We start from the raw sequence: 17,934 nt of genomic DNA on the forward strand, positions 1-17,934 counted from the left end.
TACAGCACAATGTAATTTCAATAACAATACAAACTAAGCAACTTAAGTAAAATTCAATCCTTAATTTAAATATTTGAGAGAGATGAAATTGGCCCACTTCTTCCTTAATACCTTTAAAATAATGACTTGGTGAAACTAGATATAGAACCTTGGTCACCTTCACAATGCAAGATGTGAGAATAATGGTTAAAAAAAAAACAACTCAGGAAACTGGAAGCTAAAGAATAACAAAAACAATTACAGAAGACATTATCACTATAAAGTATACAATAGGGATTTTTAAAGTTTTGGCAACATTGAATAAGTTAGCTTAGACAAGCTTTCATTTTCTCAGCTATGAAATGGGGATGAAAATTATACCTATCTTATGAGGTTGTTTTTGAAGATTAAATTAGATAATATATGCAAAAATGCTTAGCACAGAGCCTGACATATAAGTGCTAAATAAATGGTAACTATATAATTACTATATAATTTAGAATCAACAGTAGATAGTACAATTCTATCTACAGTCTTTTTATAGAGAAGGTAAAGAATTATAATACTAAACTATTAATAGCATAAAAAAACCAAATAATAATAATATAAAAACTTTTAGGGAATTCCTCTTATAGAATTTTAATCCCTTGAATAAATATAATTAGATCAATGAAAAAACTAAACTACGAATTACATACTTAATTGTTTAGATAGTATAAAACAAGTCTGCTTTTTAAATATTCAGTTTTAGGCACAATACCACACACATCAACTTTCAATCTCTAGATATAAAAAATATACATAGATTTATATACAGATATAAAACATACCCTTCCAGAGAAATGTTTGACACTTACCGCATAGGGCAGACCAATGTAACTGTGTGAATGATGAGAGCTGCTGGTATATAACTGGTGGGGATAACTGTTGGATTTCTCAACTACCACAGGGCTAGCTTCTACAGATTCTGGTCTGGAGGGAAAAAAGTTGCATCAAAGAGAATTCCATTGATTTTTTTCCTTTCAATCTATTTAAAATTATAAGCACTTATTTTATTGGCTATCAAATAAAATGTCTTTAAAATGTCTAAAACAAAGACACCCTGTGGATATGATATATCCTATATAGAGTCTGCGTCCTTAAAAAAAACTTTTAATTAAGTACAATAAATGTCCCCCCTTCAAGTTCAGATATAGTTTCCCTATCATTAAAAAAAATTAGTAGAGATTAAACATTACTTAATATACTCAGTGGCACTGGGGACACTATGCACAGGATGGAGAAAAGTGGTAGAAATAATTTAAACAAGACTAAGGACATACTGAATCCATATGGACCCCAATTTGAATGTGAGGTATACATTTCAATGTCAAAGCTTCATGTATGTGTTAGTGTGTCAAGATATAACAAAACCTTGGAAATATCAGAAAAGCTAAGGAACAGGAAACCTCACAATGAATCAAGGTTTGCTTATGAAAAAAATGTAACTAGCAGCCTATGGTAGTGTAAGATCAGTAGTTCTGGCCTGATAATGGCCAAATGATGATGACCTGACCAACCACTGATACAACTGAGAGTAACAACTCACCCGCTGTGGTTGACTTATAAATTCCCTGGCCTAGCATTTTACATTCATCACTTCCCCAAATTCTTCACTTATTATCAATCCTCCTGAGCCCTAGACTGATAATTCCTATTGATCAATGTGGTAGTGAACCTACTTCTGAGGGCACTTCACACTGAAATTAATTGCTCCCTTGCACACACACAACATGACTCATTTCTGTGCCTTTATTCTTACCAAAGCCACCCTTTGAGATGATTTTTTCATAACCCTTATGCTACCTCTTATTCAAAACCTTCCCTTAGAATTTAGTACTACTTGCACTCTTCATGGTTTAAGGCTTCTTAATGCAGTTACAATCTAATTGGTCAAATTTCTATTGTCAATTACTTCTTGATATACTGCCCCCCTTCACTCATCCCCTGCACAAAGTCTCAATTTTGCTCTAAGTGACTGCTGCTTGGGATCCAGTGTGCTAAAATCAGTAGAGAGAGGAGGCACAAACTGAGGTCAAGTGGTTCTGAAGGAGATTACAAAAGAGAAGTGTGCAAAATGTTCTGAATATTTAGAAAACCAGTACTCACCTATTATCTATGTTGCTATGTTAAAACTTTACTTGCTTAGGGCTTCCCTGGTGGCGCAGTGGTTGAGAGTCTGCCTGCCAATGCAGGGGACACGGGTTCGAGCCCTGGTCTGGGAAGATCCCACATGCCGCGGAGCAGCTGGGCCCGTGAGCCACAATTACTGAGCCTGCGCGTCTGGAGCCTGTGCTCCACAACAGGAGAGGCCGCGATAGTGAGAGGCCTGCGCACCGCGATGAAGAGTGGCCCCCGCTTGCCACAACTAGAGAAAGCCCTCGCACAGAAACGAAAGACCCAACACAGCCATAAATAAATAAACAAACAAAAAATTTTTTAAAAAAATTTTACTTGCTTAATCTTTTAAAAAAAATGTGTTTAATTCCAAAATTAATACATGCTCATTGTACAAACTTTAAAACAGAAGTACATAAGAAAGTGAAAGATCATGTCTTCATCCAAACCTGACACACCCATGTTAAGATGCCATGTATCCCCCTCTAAATTTGTCTATCCATAAATACATCTAACAGTCGTTTTTTAAAAAAAAATGAGAATGTACAATATGTATTCACAATTTGCTTTTTCAATCTTTCAGTGTCAACACATATCTACCTTATTTTTGGTAATAACTGATTATTTCATTATATGAATGTACCATAGTTTATTTAACAAATTCCCTTTTGGTAGATGTTTAAATTGTTTCTATTTTTCAGTGTTAAAGGTATCACTGAAATTGTACACCCTTCTATACACTGTTTTCTGCTTACATGGCAACATTTCTACAACATGGATTCCTGGAGGCAGAAATGCTGAACAAAAGGGTAAATGCACATAAAATCAATACATACTGCCAAACTACCTTTGATTACAATATTGATTCCTTTAAAATTCTTTTAAAAATACATAGAGAGAAGAAATGGGGTGGGGTTTTAGCAATTCCTGACCTGTTATTAAAGCAAGATGTAGGAACTGTGGCCATTATAGAAAGATTCACTCTTAGGAATTTAGAGTGTGGCAAGAAGTTTATATTTTGGAGTAGATAATGGTTGGCAATTTAAAAAATAAGACTTTCAGTGCAAATATAGATAAATTCAAGCATGTAAACAAGCCACAAATCCTTTGCATAACCTCATGGTTCAAATTAAAGCTATACAGCACTATTCACAATAGCCAAGACACAGAAACAACCTAAATGTCCACCAACAGATAAACAGATAAATAAGATGTGGAACATATATACAATGGAATACTACTCAGCCATAAAAAAAGAACGAAATAATGCCATTTGTAGCAACTTGGATGTAACTAGAGATTATCATGCTAAGTGAAGTAAGTCAGAAAGAGAAAGACAAATACCGTATGATATCACTTATATGTGGAATTTAAAATATGGCACAAATGAACATATCTACAAAACAGAAACAGACTCACAGACATAGAGAACAGACTTGTGGTTGCCAAGGGGGAGGGGGGAGGGAGAGGGATGGACTGAAAGTTTGGGGTTAGTAGATGAAAACTATTACATTTAGAATGGATAAACAACATGGTCCTACTGCATAGGACAGGAAACTATATCTAATCTCCTAGGATAAACCATAATGGAAAAGAATATAAAAAAGAATGTATATATGTGTATAACTGAGTCACTTTGCTGTACAGCAGAAATTAGCACCACACTGTAAATCAACTATACTTTAATAATAAAAAATTAAAAATTAAAGTTGTAAATACTAACAAGTTGGCAACACAAGAAGGCAGAAATACTTCATCAAGATCCTCATTTCTAATGCTGCTACTTAATAAAAGTAATTTTAAGAAGAAGGTAACAATTGTTAAAAAAAAAAAAAAAAAAAAAAAGGGTTGACATATTTTAAGGATTTTTCCAAACTGTAAGATAGTATTAAAAAGAAAGACAAAAAAAGACAAAAAAACAAACAGAAAAAAAGGACACGACATCCTTAGAAATGTTCCCTAAGAAGTCCCATGGTGCTAAACATCCTCAAAACACACAGTGAATCTGAAAACAACTTTGTGACAAATATCAAAAGTCAAACATCCTTTAGATCCAGTAACCCCATTTTTGGAAATTTATCCTAAGAAAGTAATTCCCACTAAATAACGACCTGCAGAATTGAGATGTTCTTTGTAATACTATTCATAAAACTAGATATAAGAGTAGAAATCATTTAAATGTCCAATCAATAGATAATGATTAAATCTGAGCAACCTACCATATTTACCTATAGACAATAGCACAGCAAGAACTCATGGTAACAAAAATCACTATATTATGGTTACAGGAGTTTTCCTCAAAATCTCCTGTAATGTTACCATAAAGCTTTAGTAAATTTTAAACTGCAGGGCCAAAGAGATAACATGCAATAATAAGTTTTTGTGTAAATAGTTGCTTCAGGGCTCTGTTTAGCCAATTTATATTGTCACGTAAATGCCGAGTTAATACACAGGTATAACATTTACCATCGAGAAACTACATTAGTATAATATTTTTATAAATAATTACGTATCAAAACATTAACCATGGTGGTGTTCATCCTGCAGACAAATAAGATTTCACTTACATAACTGTGATGTCACTTTTCAGAGAGAGTGTGATTATTTGTATTCATTCATATATTGTTTTGTATGTGTCCTTAAATCACTGAAACACTGATCATTGTCAAAAAGATGATCTTTATCCATGTGAAACTTCCTAAAGGGTAATCATTCTCTAGTTTGGGAATTCAAAATGTTTAAAAAAAAACAAAAAACAAAAACAGGTAAAGTATTCCTAATGTATAAGCAATAAGATATGGTCAAATGATCAATATGACCTGAATTATAGTTTTCAAAACTTTGAATTCTGTTTCCCATAGGTAGAGAAACTCAAATGCAGAAAAAGATATTATAATAAGCAACTGGCTCTAAAACTGAAATAAGAAGTATGCTCTCTTATTAACTAAGTCAATACTGACTGCTTCTTTTAGAAGTTCTCTAAAAGCTAATAAATGCAGAAGGAATGATCAAATTAGAAAAATTACCAATCTGCTACCTTCGAGAGATAATGGATTTTGGCAACAGATAACCATGGATGCTAAAACCTTGAAAGTTTAAAGATGATGGACAGATAAGGCTGACAACACCTGAACTTCTTGATCATTCTTAACATCACTGGAAGTTAGACAACTAAGTTTTTATGTGCTTCTTCTAATATTATGCAATAGAAAATATAAAGTCCCACATAAAAAGTCTCATGCTGAAAAAGAAATATGAAAGAAGAGAGAGGGAAGAAAAAAAAAATCTGAAGCTAATCACATCTCTTTATCTAAATATCAGTTTATCAGAAATATGGGGAAAGTGGAATATTACATGATGCCAAAAGGAAGAAAAGAGCCAAATACAGAATACTGAAACTTCTGTAGGCCAAATGATCCAGTTTCTTATACAGTATGAGGAAAAACACAATTTAAAGGGTTGTTCCAGATAAAAAAATGATTCAAGAGACATTTCAATCAAATACAATGTGTGGATCTTGTCTGGAGCCAATTTGAACACGCCAATTACAGAAAGACAGTTTTGAGACAAGTGAAAGAAATCTGAAGATGAACTTGGTATTTTATATTAAGGAAGTATTAATTTTGCTATATGAGATAATAGTATTGTGGTTTTAAAAAAAAGTCCTTCTGTGTTAGTGATACATACTGAAGTATACATAGTTAAACTGATGTGGGGATATGCTTTAAAAATCTTCAAAACTATGGGATACATGAAACAAGACTGGCAAAACTTTGAATACTGCTGAAGCTGAGTAATGGCCACCTGAGGTTATTATACTATTCTCCCTACTACTGTACATATTTTTGTATTTCCCTACTAAAAAGGTTTTTCTTTTTTTTTTTGAAGTTCCCCAAGCCTTTTATCTTACATATACTGTCCTATATAAAATAGGTAACTATAAGAATGGTATACTTCCTCCCAACTCAGGAAGACGTCCTCGCCATCTATTTCTAAGCCTCTATCTGGGGAATCTCTCTTAACCCTTACTTCTTAATTTCAACACAGTCCTCAAGACTCACTTCAGGTACTCCTTAAGGAGCACTTTTGTGACTGCTTCAACTCGTAATTTTATAAATCCTACAGATTCCTATAGCACTTATTTGCTGTACTGTTAATTTATTACTTTTCATGTAATATTTTCATATGCTGTCAACCATCTTCCCATATGCATTTATTATTTTCTCTCCCAAACTCCATCAAAATTAACAAGTTTTATCCAGTAGGAAGAACATGGAATTGGGACTTACACGTCTAATGCTGGCCATTAAATGGGTACAGGTACAGTATGCACCTTCCTGAACCTGAGCTTTTTATTTGTAAAGTGGGGATAAAATTACCTGCTTCACCCTGTCCCCAGAAATATGGATGAAACGCAAATGACACAGAGGATGTGAAAATGTATTTTTCTCAACTGTAATGTATTATAAATATGTAACATACTCATGTATTCAGAAATGCCTCTCAATCTAACTATGAATATTCAGTCTGAAGTTGCTTTTAAATTATTTTAAAACCTTAATTCCACAATAATTCAATTCCAGTAAAGTTCTACGTGTAAGTTTAACTAGACCTATTTTAAATAAATCACTAAATTTGCAAGGTATCAAAACCTTACTGATATTTAAATCACTTAGTAAATATTTATTGAGCTCTAAATATGAGCTAAAGTCCTTATAAAGTTTATTTTTATTTATTTAATAAATTTATTTATTTTATTTTTATTTTTGGCTGTGTTGGGTCTTTGCTGCTGCTCGCAGGCTTTCTCTACTTGCTGCAAGCGGGGGCTACTCTTCGTCACGGTGCGCAGGCTTCTCTTGTGGCGGAGCACGGGCTCTAGGCGCGTGGGCTTCAGTAGTTGCAGCACGCAGGCTCTGTAGTTGTGGCTCGCGGGCTCTAGAGCACAGGCTCAGTAGTTGTGGCGCACAGGCTTACCTGCTCCGCAGAATGTGGGATCTTCCCGGACCAGGGATCGAACACAGGTCCCTTCATTGGCAGGCGGATTCTTAATCACTGCGCCACCAGGGAAGCCCCATAAGGTTTATTTTTAAAGTACAGTCCCATAACTCCCTAAATTAGATTGAAATAAGTGCCTTTGCTATCCTTTTGTAAAGCAGATTTTTAATACATATTTTCTTAGAGTTGAGTCCATATACACCACAGTTTTTTACATAGCAGAAGACTAAACTTTATACCAAGAAATGTAATTAGTAATCATGAACATGTAATATTGATATAATAAAGTTTTAAAATTCTAGGTTGGTGATTCAGAACATTAACCAGCAAAATGTTTTATTGCTACACTGTGTGTGTGTGTGTGTGTGTGTGTGTGTATATATATATACACACACACACATATACACATACGTATTACTAATCTAACATGAACACACAAAGCAATATACATACATCACTTTTCCATACTTACTTTCCTTATCTCTTTTAATGACATTATACGCTCCAGGAGGCAAGGACCAATTACTATAGTAAAGGTTATTTACCACAAACAAAATAGGAAATAGAAAATGGTGTAACAACAGAATGAGATTAATGTTCTAGTTTTAATTCCAATCACTGCTTAAAACATTCCTAATTTCAACACAAAAGCTAATAAGCAAGGAATCACTATCACTGGCAGCAGAGATTTTTTAAATGTTTAGACTGTTTTAAAATGAATATTTCTAAAGTTTTTGGTTTAAAAGGTTTTTAAAAGAGCTATATAGAGGTATGTTAAGCCTTAAGCATGTCAATGAAAAATGAAGCTAATTTTCGTGGAATACTTAATATACATATGTAAGGTTTATGTAGATTAACACAATCTGATATAATATATTAGATACATTTTTCACACAATCTAATATCCAACATGTTGGGACTTCCCTGGCAATCCAGTGGTTAAGACTCCGTGCTTCCAATGCAGGGAGCGCAGGTTCAATTCCTGGTCAAGGAACTAAGATACCATATGCCACAGGGTGCGGCCATAAAAAAAAAAAAGAAAAGAAAAGAATAGCCAACATGTTAAACCAAGGAGCAGTATGTGAGCTCCTTAAAGAGAAGTGACTATTTTATTCAAAAATTTTGTATGGGAATACTTTATTTTATTCCTCTCTTTAAAACTCTTAAAGGCACCCCCTAGTTTTTATGTTTTATGTTAAGTGACTAAGAACCTATCCATACAGATAGGTTCACTCCTACCTCCACTGAACTCTCATGTTTCTCAATACACAGGTCTCAAACTTATGAACAATCTTCATAACATGCCCCTTAAGCCCTGGTGATCATTTATGTTTCCTCAGATCCATTTATTTCTTCAATAATATGTGGCAGACAGAAAGGCAGGGTACGACAGCCATGAGTATAATATACCCTGTACAAAGAGATGATAATCTCATGATGATCATCACTTTGCTGGACTCTCTTGACATAGTTTACTATACAAAGTCAAGAAATGATCTTATCTTAGTATTGATATTTCTGTCCCTGCTTATAGTGAAGCATCTGTCATTTTCTGCTGACTCACAGTCTTCTCAAATCTATATCTTATCACCATTAACATAAGCTTTCAGTACATGAAAGAATGAATCTGGAGATGCATTATACAGTCCCTATTCCAAAGAAGTCATATAGACATTAAAACAGAGCAACCCTAATAATGCTGGAGGAGGACACCACAGTTTAGGCCACTCCATCCAGAAAGTTTATTCCTATACTTTGTTTCCATCTATGATAAACAGATGATAAATCTATTGATCTATAGATCTATAGAATTACAGATCTACTGATCTATAAATCTATGATAAATCCCACTTATAGAATTTTTCTGGGTTTTTCTTGTGTGTATTTACCTTACAATCAAAGGAGCACACAAACTGTAATTCAACAAATAGTTCTATGATGATGTTCAATATGTAAAGTAACTGGTTAGATTCTAGACAGGATAGAAAGATATGTAAAACCTACTCACACCCCTCTCCTCAGAGTTTCCGATCGTGGAAGGAATGGCAGGGTTAGCAAAAAGAGACAGGTATACAAAAACCCCCATACAAGGCAAAAATAGGGTAATGCCCTAAGAAAGGTATGGGTAAATGCTTAAAAAAAACTCTTTCCTCTTACGCATGAGACCTTGATCTTTCATCAACTTTCTGCCTCTGTTCCCCTGCAAACCTGATAGCTAATTTGCTATATTGCTAGGTACATTAATAAAAATGATCCTTGGTTGGTAAATTAATTGTATCTGGACTGGGAAAATTATAAATACTTGATGAGGATGCCACAGATGTGAACTTCCCCAAGATGCAGTGACTCCTGGAAGTTCTGCCTATGCTTGTTACAAGAAATATTGGCTTCTGAGGTGCATGGGGCTTCTAAATTAGGGAACACCTTCACATCTGCCCAATGTGGATCTTAACTCCTTGTCCCTGACCAGTCACCTGAGAACCCAAGAAAATAACTCCTGGATGGCTGACTGTACTCTTTCATAGACTCACACAGAGAGGAACACTTGATGCTAACCTCTGATAAGCTATGGCTCCTATCCTATTTACCATGTAGACTAATGCCAAGTATGGCGTACTATAGTCTTTTAAGTCTGAATGTTTAGTTGAACCTAAAAAGACCTCCTTGTAGGAGTTGCAAAAGGTCAACGTTCTAGGCTCCAGATTCTGCAGGGTTCAAGAGAAGGACATGTCTACCTGAGTAACAGGAAAGATAAGGAGTGACATCATGAGGTTTCATTAGATGTGAGAATGCTTCTGAGAGATATGCAGGAATTTCAACATTTGAATGTTAAACGAGGTAGATCTTCTATTGAAAAAATTTAATTTTAAAAAAAGCAGTAATGATGGAGAAAGACGATATCTCATGCATATGCAAAAGGTAGGAAAAATGGCCTGTAGACTCTTTAAGGAGTATGGAGAGGTCAGTTAGACTTCAAGACAGTGTTTATTTATTTAGCTGAAATTTTATTTTCTCAAAATTAAATACACAAATCCCCATAATAGAAGGAGGGGGATTTTTCTTTGTAGATTTGGATTTAGAAAAAGATTACATTAAACTAGATCTTTAAGTGATCTGTGTACCAACACCATCGAACACAAATTCAAGCCCTTGCACTGAAATCTCATGGCAATATTTGGTATTAAGTGGTAGTCAACCAGAATGATTCTAAACATACTCTTTTTTCCTAGCTCAAAATTAATATAGCAAAAATAAATAAATAAATAAAAAATAAAAATTAATATAGCAAAATTTTAAAATTTCAGAGAGCTCACAGAGCTCCCTAGGGATTACAACCACAGACCTCAGTTTGAATAGCACTGATTAAACAAATACTGAGGGCCTAATGTTTGCCAGGGACTATGAGAGTTATAAAGATAAGACATTGTCTCTGCCTTCAAGGAACTTATGATAATACAGTTTTCACTCACTCAATAAACATCTGAGCACACACTAAGTAGAAGAGACTGAGATGCTGGAAATCAAAAAATAAAGAAGTAACAGCGGCCCTTCTCAAGAAACTGATGTATGGGGAAGACAAACAAGTACATCTATGATTACAATAGTGCCCAAAGAGACACACACAGGGGCCATTCATAATAATTCATAATAGTTTAAGTAAGTTTTAAAGAATAAGTTAACAAGCCCAAGAAATAGAGGTGGAAGAGATGGAGAAGATATTCCAGACAGAAGGCACACATGGAATCAGAGATATCAACAGCAAGAAGTGTTTAAGCATGTTTCTCTAAGCATGATCAACAGACCACCAGCATCACACTCATCAGCAGTGCATGTTACAATTTCTTACAACTCTACTTAACCAAATGAATCAAAAATTTTAAAGGTCAGGCTCACAAATCTATATTGTAATAAGCACCTCAATCTACATTCACTGTAGTTTAGGAAGCACAGATTAAAAAGAACTGCTAAAATTCAGAGCAGAAAGAGTTAAAGGTATAGAGAAGGGGCCAGAGGTGAGGGCAGATAAGTCAGGCAAGGAACAGTTCAAGAAGTACCTTGGGTATCCAGCTAAGGAATATGATCTTTATCCTGAAAAACTATACAGAGCCACTAATGGTTTGTTTCTCCCACAGGAAAGATCAGAGCAGCAGCATGGCAAACTAAAGCTGAGGGCTTCAAATGTGAGGTTGAGCAATCTGTGAATAATTCTCCCAGATTCAGTAGGTTTAGAAGCTCTGAACCTGATGAGAACATGTAAAAAGTGCTACCTCTCCAAGAGTGTTACCTCTCCAAGGTAACTGATAAGTTATCTTTGCTCAGTTCTTTGCTTCACTGAAAAACATGTAGTACCCTGTCTAGTTTCAAAGTGATCCTCATGAGTGTAGGGTGCCCAGGGTCCAAACTGGTAACCTTTTTATTGAAGAAAGGGATATGAAACTATGCAACTTGCTATTATAACTAATAATTCTGCAATTTTATTCTTGAATTCCTTCAATACTAAGTACAGGACCAACCCACCTTGATGATTTACCTACATTAATTTTTTGTTAGGTACAGAACACGGCACATTAACCACTGTTAGATTCATTTGAAACTTAGCTACTTTCAATGACAATGTGGAAATAAATGACTTTAAAATATTTTATTACTGAAAGAAGACTTTAACTTTTGATAATCCCTGGATCTATCAATTACACCACCAACAAGAAGTTTCCATTAATTCTCTAGCAGGCTTCCTTCTTATAATGTGTTTTAAAACCTTACTAAACTTGGTGTCATTTGCCAAATACGCATCAAATTATCTTTTCATCCACTTAATTTCTAGTTGTTACATGTCATGCCAAACTTCTTTGAGTCGACTTTTCCGTTTAAGACAGCTCTGAATTCTGAAAGAAACTTTTCACTTGGCTGTTTAGCCACACAAAGCTTGAGTCAGCTTCAAGGGCCTGTTTTTGATCTATAGCACATTACTAACGAGCTTCCAAAACGAGACCTTTACATAGACTCTAAAGTTGAGAAAATACAATTATATTTTAAACTCCTCCTCTTAACCATATGATCTGGGAATTTAAGCCTTCCTCGGTTAAAGACAATATGATTAAAAATTTCCTAGTTAAAATACCATCACTGGTTAAAAATCTTATACTGGAGAACTTTATATCCTTCCTACTTCTATTGATACATTCTGTCCTAATATTTTCTATCATGGTGAGTACTCAGTCACTCAAATAATGTAGTAAATTTCAATTTCCCTCTTGTCACTATTTTAATTCTGCTAGTTTCCTAATGCCTTTTAGTATTTTCCACCTTCCTGAAATAGGCACTAACCAGAACTGTTACTTTAAAGAACTACAGCATTCAACTCATTGAAATCACACTAGCTGTTTAAGACTTTTTTTTTTTTTTTTTTTTTTAACATATAAGGGACATTTTGTTCAGTTCTATAGTCCTGTATATCTATCTACCACGAAGAGGCTGTAAAAAAAAACTTGTAGCTTTAATTCTACCTCTCCTAAACAAATGAAATAGAATTAGCTAAGATATGAGCATTCAACAATCATTTGTGTATAATAAGCTTTGGGGTTAACCAAGAGACCTTCAAGCCATATGATTCATGACTTACTACTGTCTGCTTCCAAACTTTTTCATCCTCCCAGACGCTTTGTACTCATTAAACCTCTTACCTCCTCCAGGCCCAAGCACCTGGTAACCTCTATTTTACTGTCTGTCTCTATTTGCCCATTCTAGACACTTTATATAAATGGAATTATAAAATATTTATCCTTTTGTGTCTGGCTTACTTAGTGTAATGTTTTCAGGGTTCATCCATTTGTAGCATGTTTCAGAATTCTGTTCCTTTTATGGCTGAATAATATTCCACTGTATAGATGTACCACATTTTGTTTATCCATTCATCTGTTGATGGACACTTGGGATGCTTCCATCTTTTGGCTATTATGAGTAATGCTGTTATGAATATTGGTATTCAAGTACCTGTTTTGAGCCCTTGATTTCAGTTCTTTTGGGTATATACTTAGGAGTAGAATTCCTGGGTCATAAGGTAATTCTGTGTTTAACGTTTTGAGAAACCACCAAACTGTTTTCCATCTGGTTTTCTTTCCATGCCTTCATCTCCTTTTTAAATGTTTCTTCTCCTGTTTCTTAAATATTTTTGTTTTCTAGGTGTCTGTACTTTGTAAACTGTACTGGAGGTTTAATCCACTAGTACTGTAGCTTTCACCATTTCCTAAGTGTTCATGACTTCCAAATCAGCCTTAACCTAATTCTATCTCATTAGCTCCACCCAAATAGCTCTCCACATTACTAGACCTCTTAATTTAGATGTGTCATGACTATAAAGTACATGTTTGTTGTAGAAAATCCTTTCTCACGTCCCAGATTTTGGAATTTAAAATTAAATTTAGAGCTGGGGCCAGCAAACCTTTTCTGTAAAGGACCAGAGAGTAAATATATTTTAAGGCTTGGAACAACATGGTTTCTGTTGCAACTACTCAGCTCTATTGTACCTGGAAAGCCAGAAAACATATGTAAATAATTGGGCATGACTTTTTTTTAATAAATTTATTTATTTTTTATTTATTTTTGCCTGCGATGGGTCTTTGTTGCGTGCGGGCTTTCTCTAGTTGCAGTGAGCGGGGGCTACTCTTTGTTGCGGTGTGCGGGCTTCTCATAGCAGTGGCTTCTCTTGTTGCACAGCACAGGCTCTAGGCATGCGGGCTTCAGTAGTTGTGGTGAGTGGGCTCAGTAGATGTGGCCTGTGGGCTCTAGAGCGCAGACTAAGTAGTTGTGGCACATGGGCTTAGTTGCTCCACAGCATATGGGATCTTCCCAGACCAGGGCTCGAACTCGTGTCCCCTGCATTGGCAGGCGGATTCTTAACCACTGCGCCACCAGGGAAGTCCATGACTGAGTTTTGTTTTGTTTGGTTTTTTAAAATTAATTAATTTATTTATTTATGCAGATTCTTAACCACTGCGCCACCAGGGAAGTCCATGACTGAGTTTTGTTTGTTTGTTTATTTATGACTGCATTGGGTCTTTGTCGCTGCACGCAGGCTTCTCATTGCGGTGGCTTCTCTTGTGGCGGAGCACAGCCTCCAGGCACGCAGGCTTCAGTAGTTGTGGCTCGCTGGCTTCAGTAGTTGTGGTTTGCGGGCTCTAGAGCGCAGGCTCAGTAGTTGTGGTGCACGGGCTTAGCTGCTCTGCGGCATGTGGGTTCTTCCCGGACGAGGGATCGAACCCGTGTCCCCTGCATTGGCAGGCGGATTCTTAACCACTGCGCCACCAGGGAAGCCCCATGACTGAGTTTTAATAAAACTTAATTCACAAAAGTCAGGCAGCAGGCTGGATTTGGCTCAGGGATCCTAGTTTGCCAACTGCTTGTTTAGAGAGCGCAAATTCTGGGAAAGAATTGACTGTAATAAAGAGTACCCTTTTTCTCTAATTTCAATGGCTTAAGCAAGTACTACTAGTTCAGTGGTATAACTTTCTTTGAAAATGTAACAAGAACTCAATAGGAATTTCTTATTAATTTATTAGCAAATATTTATTGAGGGTTTATTATATACCAGCTACTGTTTTAGGTACTGGCAGCACAACTCCATTATCTAAAATCTTGTATTTATATTCAAATTCTGTTTTTCTCTTGTAAAATGGAAAAATTTTTTATTTTATTAATGTTTTATTAGTGTTTTTATTACAGTCCTATTCTTCCACTTGCCCTCTGGTTCTCATCCCTTCTCGCCTTTTCAAGATCTTTACACATTACTCTTGCCTGCAGTTATTATCCCATGTCTCCTGTATCTTCAGTCTCCCTCTATGTTAGATCATTCCTGTCTTACTTATTATTCCATTTAAAACGCCTGCCCCCTTTTATTTATCATTCTATTTCTCTGTTCCTCTTTAGAGAAAACTACTTGAAAGAGTTGTTTGTGCTCAACACCAGGCTGCACAACAGCACTTTACCCATGTTGTCAAACCAATTGGTAATCGTAATTTATATACACTTTTCAGCATTTGATGTAAATAACCATTCCCTTCTCCTAAAAAGATTTAACTCTGCCAGCTTTCTGGGTACCACACTTAACTGGCCACTCTTTCTCAGTTTTTGCTTGATCTTCTGCCCACAGATGTTTTCTTTTTTCCCCAGGCTCATCTTTTTCTTTAAACAACTCTATCTCCATCCAGTTGCTTAATCCAAAACCCTAACGTGTCATTCTTGATTGCTCCTTTGCCCTCACCCTCTACACTAATTCTATGGTCGATCCTGTGTCTCCTTCCAATATACATTTAGAATCAGTACACTTCTCTCCATTTCTACCATTTTCCTAGTCCAAGCCCTTGTCATCTCTTGCCTGGACACTGTGGTAACACTGTGAATGTACTTCATGTACTTTATGCCACCAAACTGTAAACTTAAAAATGGTTAAAATGGTAAGTTTTATGTTATGTATATTTTACTACAGTTTAAGAAAAAGAAAGAAAGAAAGGAAACCACAAAAGGATAGTTTCACTAAAGCCAAAGGTACAGAGAATCAATAGCATCAAATCCTGCTGAGAGAGCAAGCAATATGAGGCCTGAAAACCATGCATTAGCTTCAGTATGCCAGTAGCATGGTCAAAGTAAAAGCCGATTTGTATGGAGCAAGTGGAAGAATTAATAAAAGGGTGAACGATGCAAAGATTCAAGCATCTGAATGGGCCTACAATTTAGACAGTGCACAAGGAATTACGGGAATGAGAGGCACAGATGATACTGACAAAAGGTCAAGACTTAATCTGAATTAGCCACTCTCAGAACCTACCTCTGACCCCGTGAGGTGATACTGGGGTCTTGGAAAAGGTAAAAGGCTGTTGCTAAGACTTGGTTAGTAGAGCAGATAGAACAAAGATATAGTAGGGCTCGTCTGCATATGGCCCCAAGGGAGTGTCAGGACATGGTTTCTTTCCCTCAGATTGGAAGTAGTTTTGTTCTGGCCTAGAATTAGTGGTAGCAGATCTGCTCCTGCTGAGTCTAGACAGGCATAATGTGGAGGGCAGTTCCTGGACCCCCAGACAATGCTGTCATGAAGCTAGGGGTTGAGGATCCGCTGCTGAGTCCTGCTTGGTGTGGCACAGAGTGCAGTAGGACAGGTACTGTTCAGGGAAACAGAGTATCTGCTGCTCTAAAGTGATGTTCAGGCACTGTTCTAGAAGGTATTTTAAACATCACATTGTCCAACCTCCAGTTTTACAGACCGGGAGATGACTGATCTAAGTGCCACAAACTCTAGATCCAAGCCCTAATTTATTATTAAGTCACTGTGTATCCATGGGACATGCCACATAATCACGCTGGGTCTCAGTTTCCACATTTATAAAATGAAATCTTAATTCTAAGTCACATGGCATTATAATAGCAAAGAAATTACCAAAGCCCATATCTCTTATGTTGGTCTAGTACTTCTGCCACCAAACTGCATTATCCCCACTATTCCTGTGAAATTTACCAGAGTGCTATTTATGCCTATGGATTAATGACCTAATGAGGTAAACAGCTTTACCTCATTTCTGTATTACAAAATAGTACTATGTGTCATTTTATTAGAGTTACACAAAGCCTGATTTCTGGTAATTCTGAATCTATGTCACTTTAATTGTCATTACTTCACAAACTTTACAAATATGGAGAACAATTTTGGTCATTAAAGTTGAAATCATTTATGTAGTATTTCCATTCATAAAAATGAAAATAGGCTATTTTCAAATATGTTACAGTTCTAGATTATTGTTGAAAACTCAGAAAGCAGACCAACTACCATTTTGTTTACAGTAATCTAACTGATGTTGCCACATTTCCCTGGAACCACTTTACAAATTTAAAACCTTGTTTATATCAAAATACCCTTATTCTTTAAAAAGCCATCAAAAATCATCATTCATTATACATTTTAGTGCAGACGTTTAAGTAGTCAGGTGAACTGAAGATCTAAAAAGAGAGAAAAGCCAAACATTAAATTAAGAGAGGCATTTACAGAAAAGGAACAGGTTAGAATGATTGATCAAAATGAGCTCTGACTCCTCCTGAAATTGGACTTTTATGACTTCCTTCTTCCTCATCAAAAATTTAATTTCTTCCCTGTATAAACCTACAAAATATAGTTGGATTTTAATGAGAAGCTTATACCACTGTTTTAGGTGAAACCTCTAATTTTCCTTTTAATGTTAAAGCACTCAACAACAGACACTTGGGTATCAGTAACTGCACACGGATAGACTGGCTCCCTAACTGTTATAGTAATGAACCTGAAAGATCTCCATGAGTTCTCAGTACGCTCCTTCAGATCTGGGATCAAAACATGTCTATCATTCTTGCTATAACCTGTTACTTTTTAAAGAGATATTAAAATTACACAAACTACAACAGTATACAAGAAATTTTTTTAAATGGAGAGGTTTGGTGTGACAATTGTCCTCAGTTTATCACATGTGGCATTTTACTTCATTTAACTCATCCGTTAAGAAAATTTAGCTCTTTGGATCTATGTGGCAAAACGGATCTGGAGCCAAGCAGCCTTGGGTTTAACTCTCTTATTTTTTATTAACCATGGTCTTTTTTATTAACTATGGCCTTAGTTAATTAAGTCTGTTAATCTCCTTGAGCTGCATTTCTTTTGCAAAATGGGAATAATACCTGCCCAACTTTTTGCTGGGGTTATGAAGAGGTATTACACACTATGTTACAGACAACTCTATGAATGCAGTGAGCTCTGTAATCGGTATCACAAGTGGGAAAAAAAATTAG

General features: G+C 35.7%; 1 protein-coding gene across 4 annotated transcripts in view; it reads right to left on the reverse strand.

Moving 5' to 3' along the window:
* KMT2E (lysine methyltransferase 2E (inactive)) overlaps positions 1–17,934 on the reverse strand; it is a 101,352-nt gene that overhangs the window by 53,516 nt on the left and 29,902 nt on the right. For all 4 annotated transcript variants that reach the window (XM_082473390.1, XM_082473392.1, XM_082473391.1 and 1 more), the window contains one exon: positions 837–951. In XM_082473390.1, coding sequence (XP_082329516.1) covers positions 837–951 — 115 coding nt within the window. The remainder of the gene's footprint in view (positions 1–836; positions 952–17,934) is intronic.

This window comes from Balaenoptera physalus (genome assembly GCF_965194825.1).
Source record: "Balaenoptera physalus genome assembly, chromosome: 8".
Classification (NCBI taxonomy): Eukaryota; Metazoa; Chordata; class Mammalia; order Artiodactyla; family Balaenopteridae; genus Balaenoptera; species Balaenoptera physalus.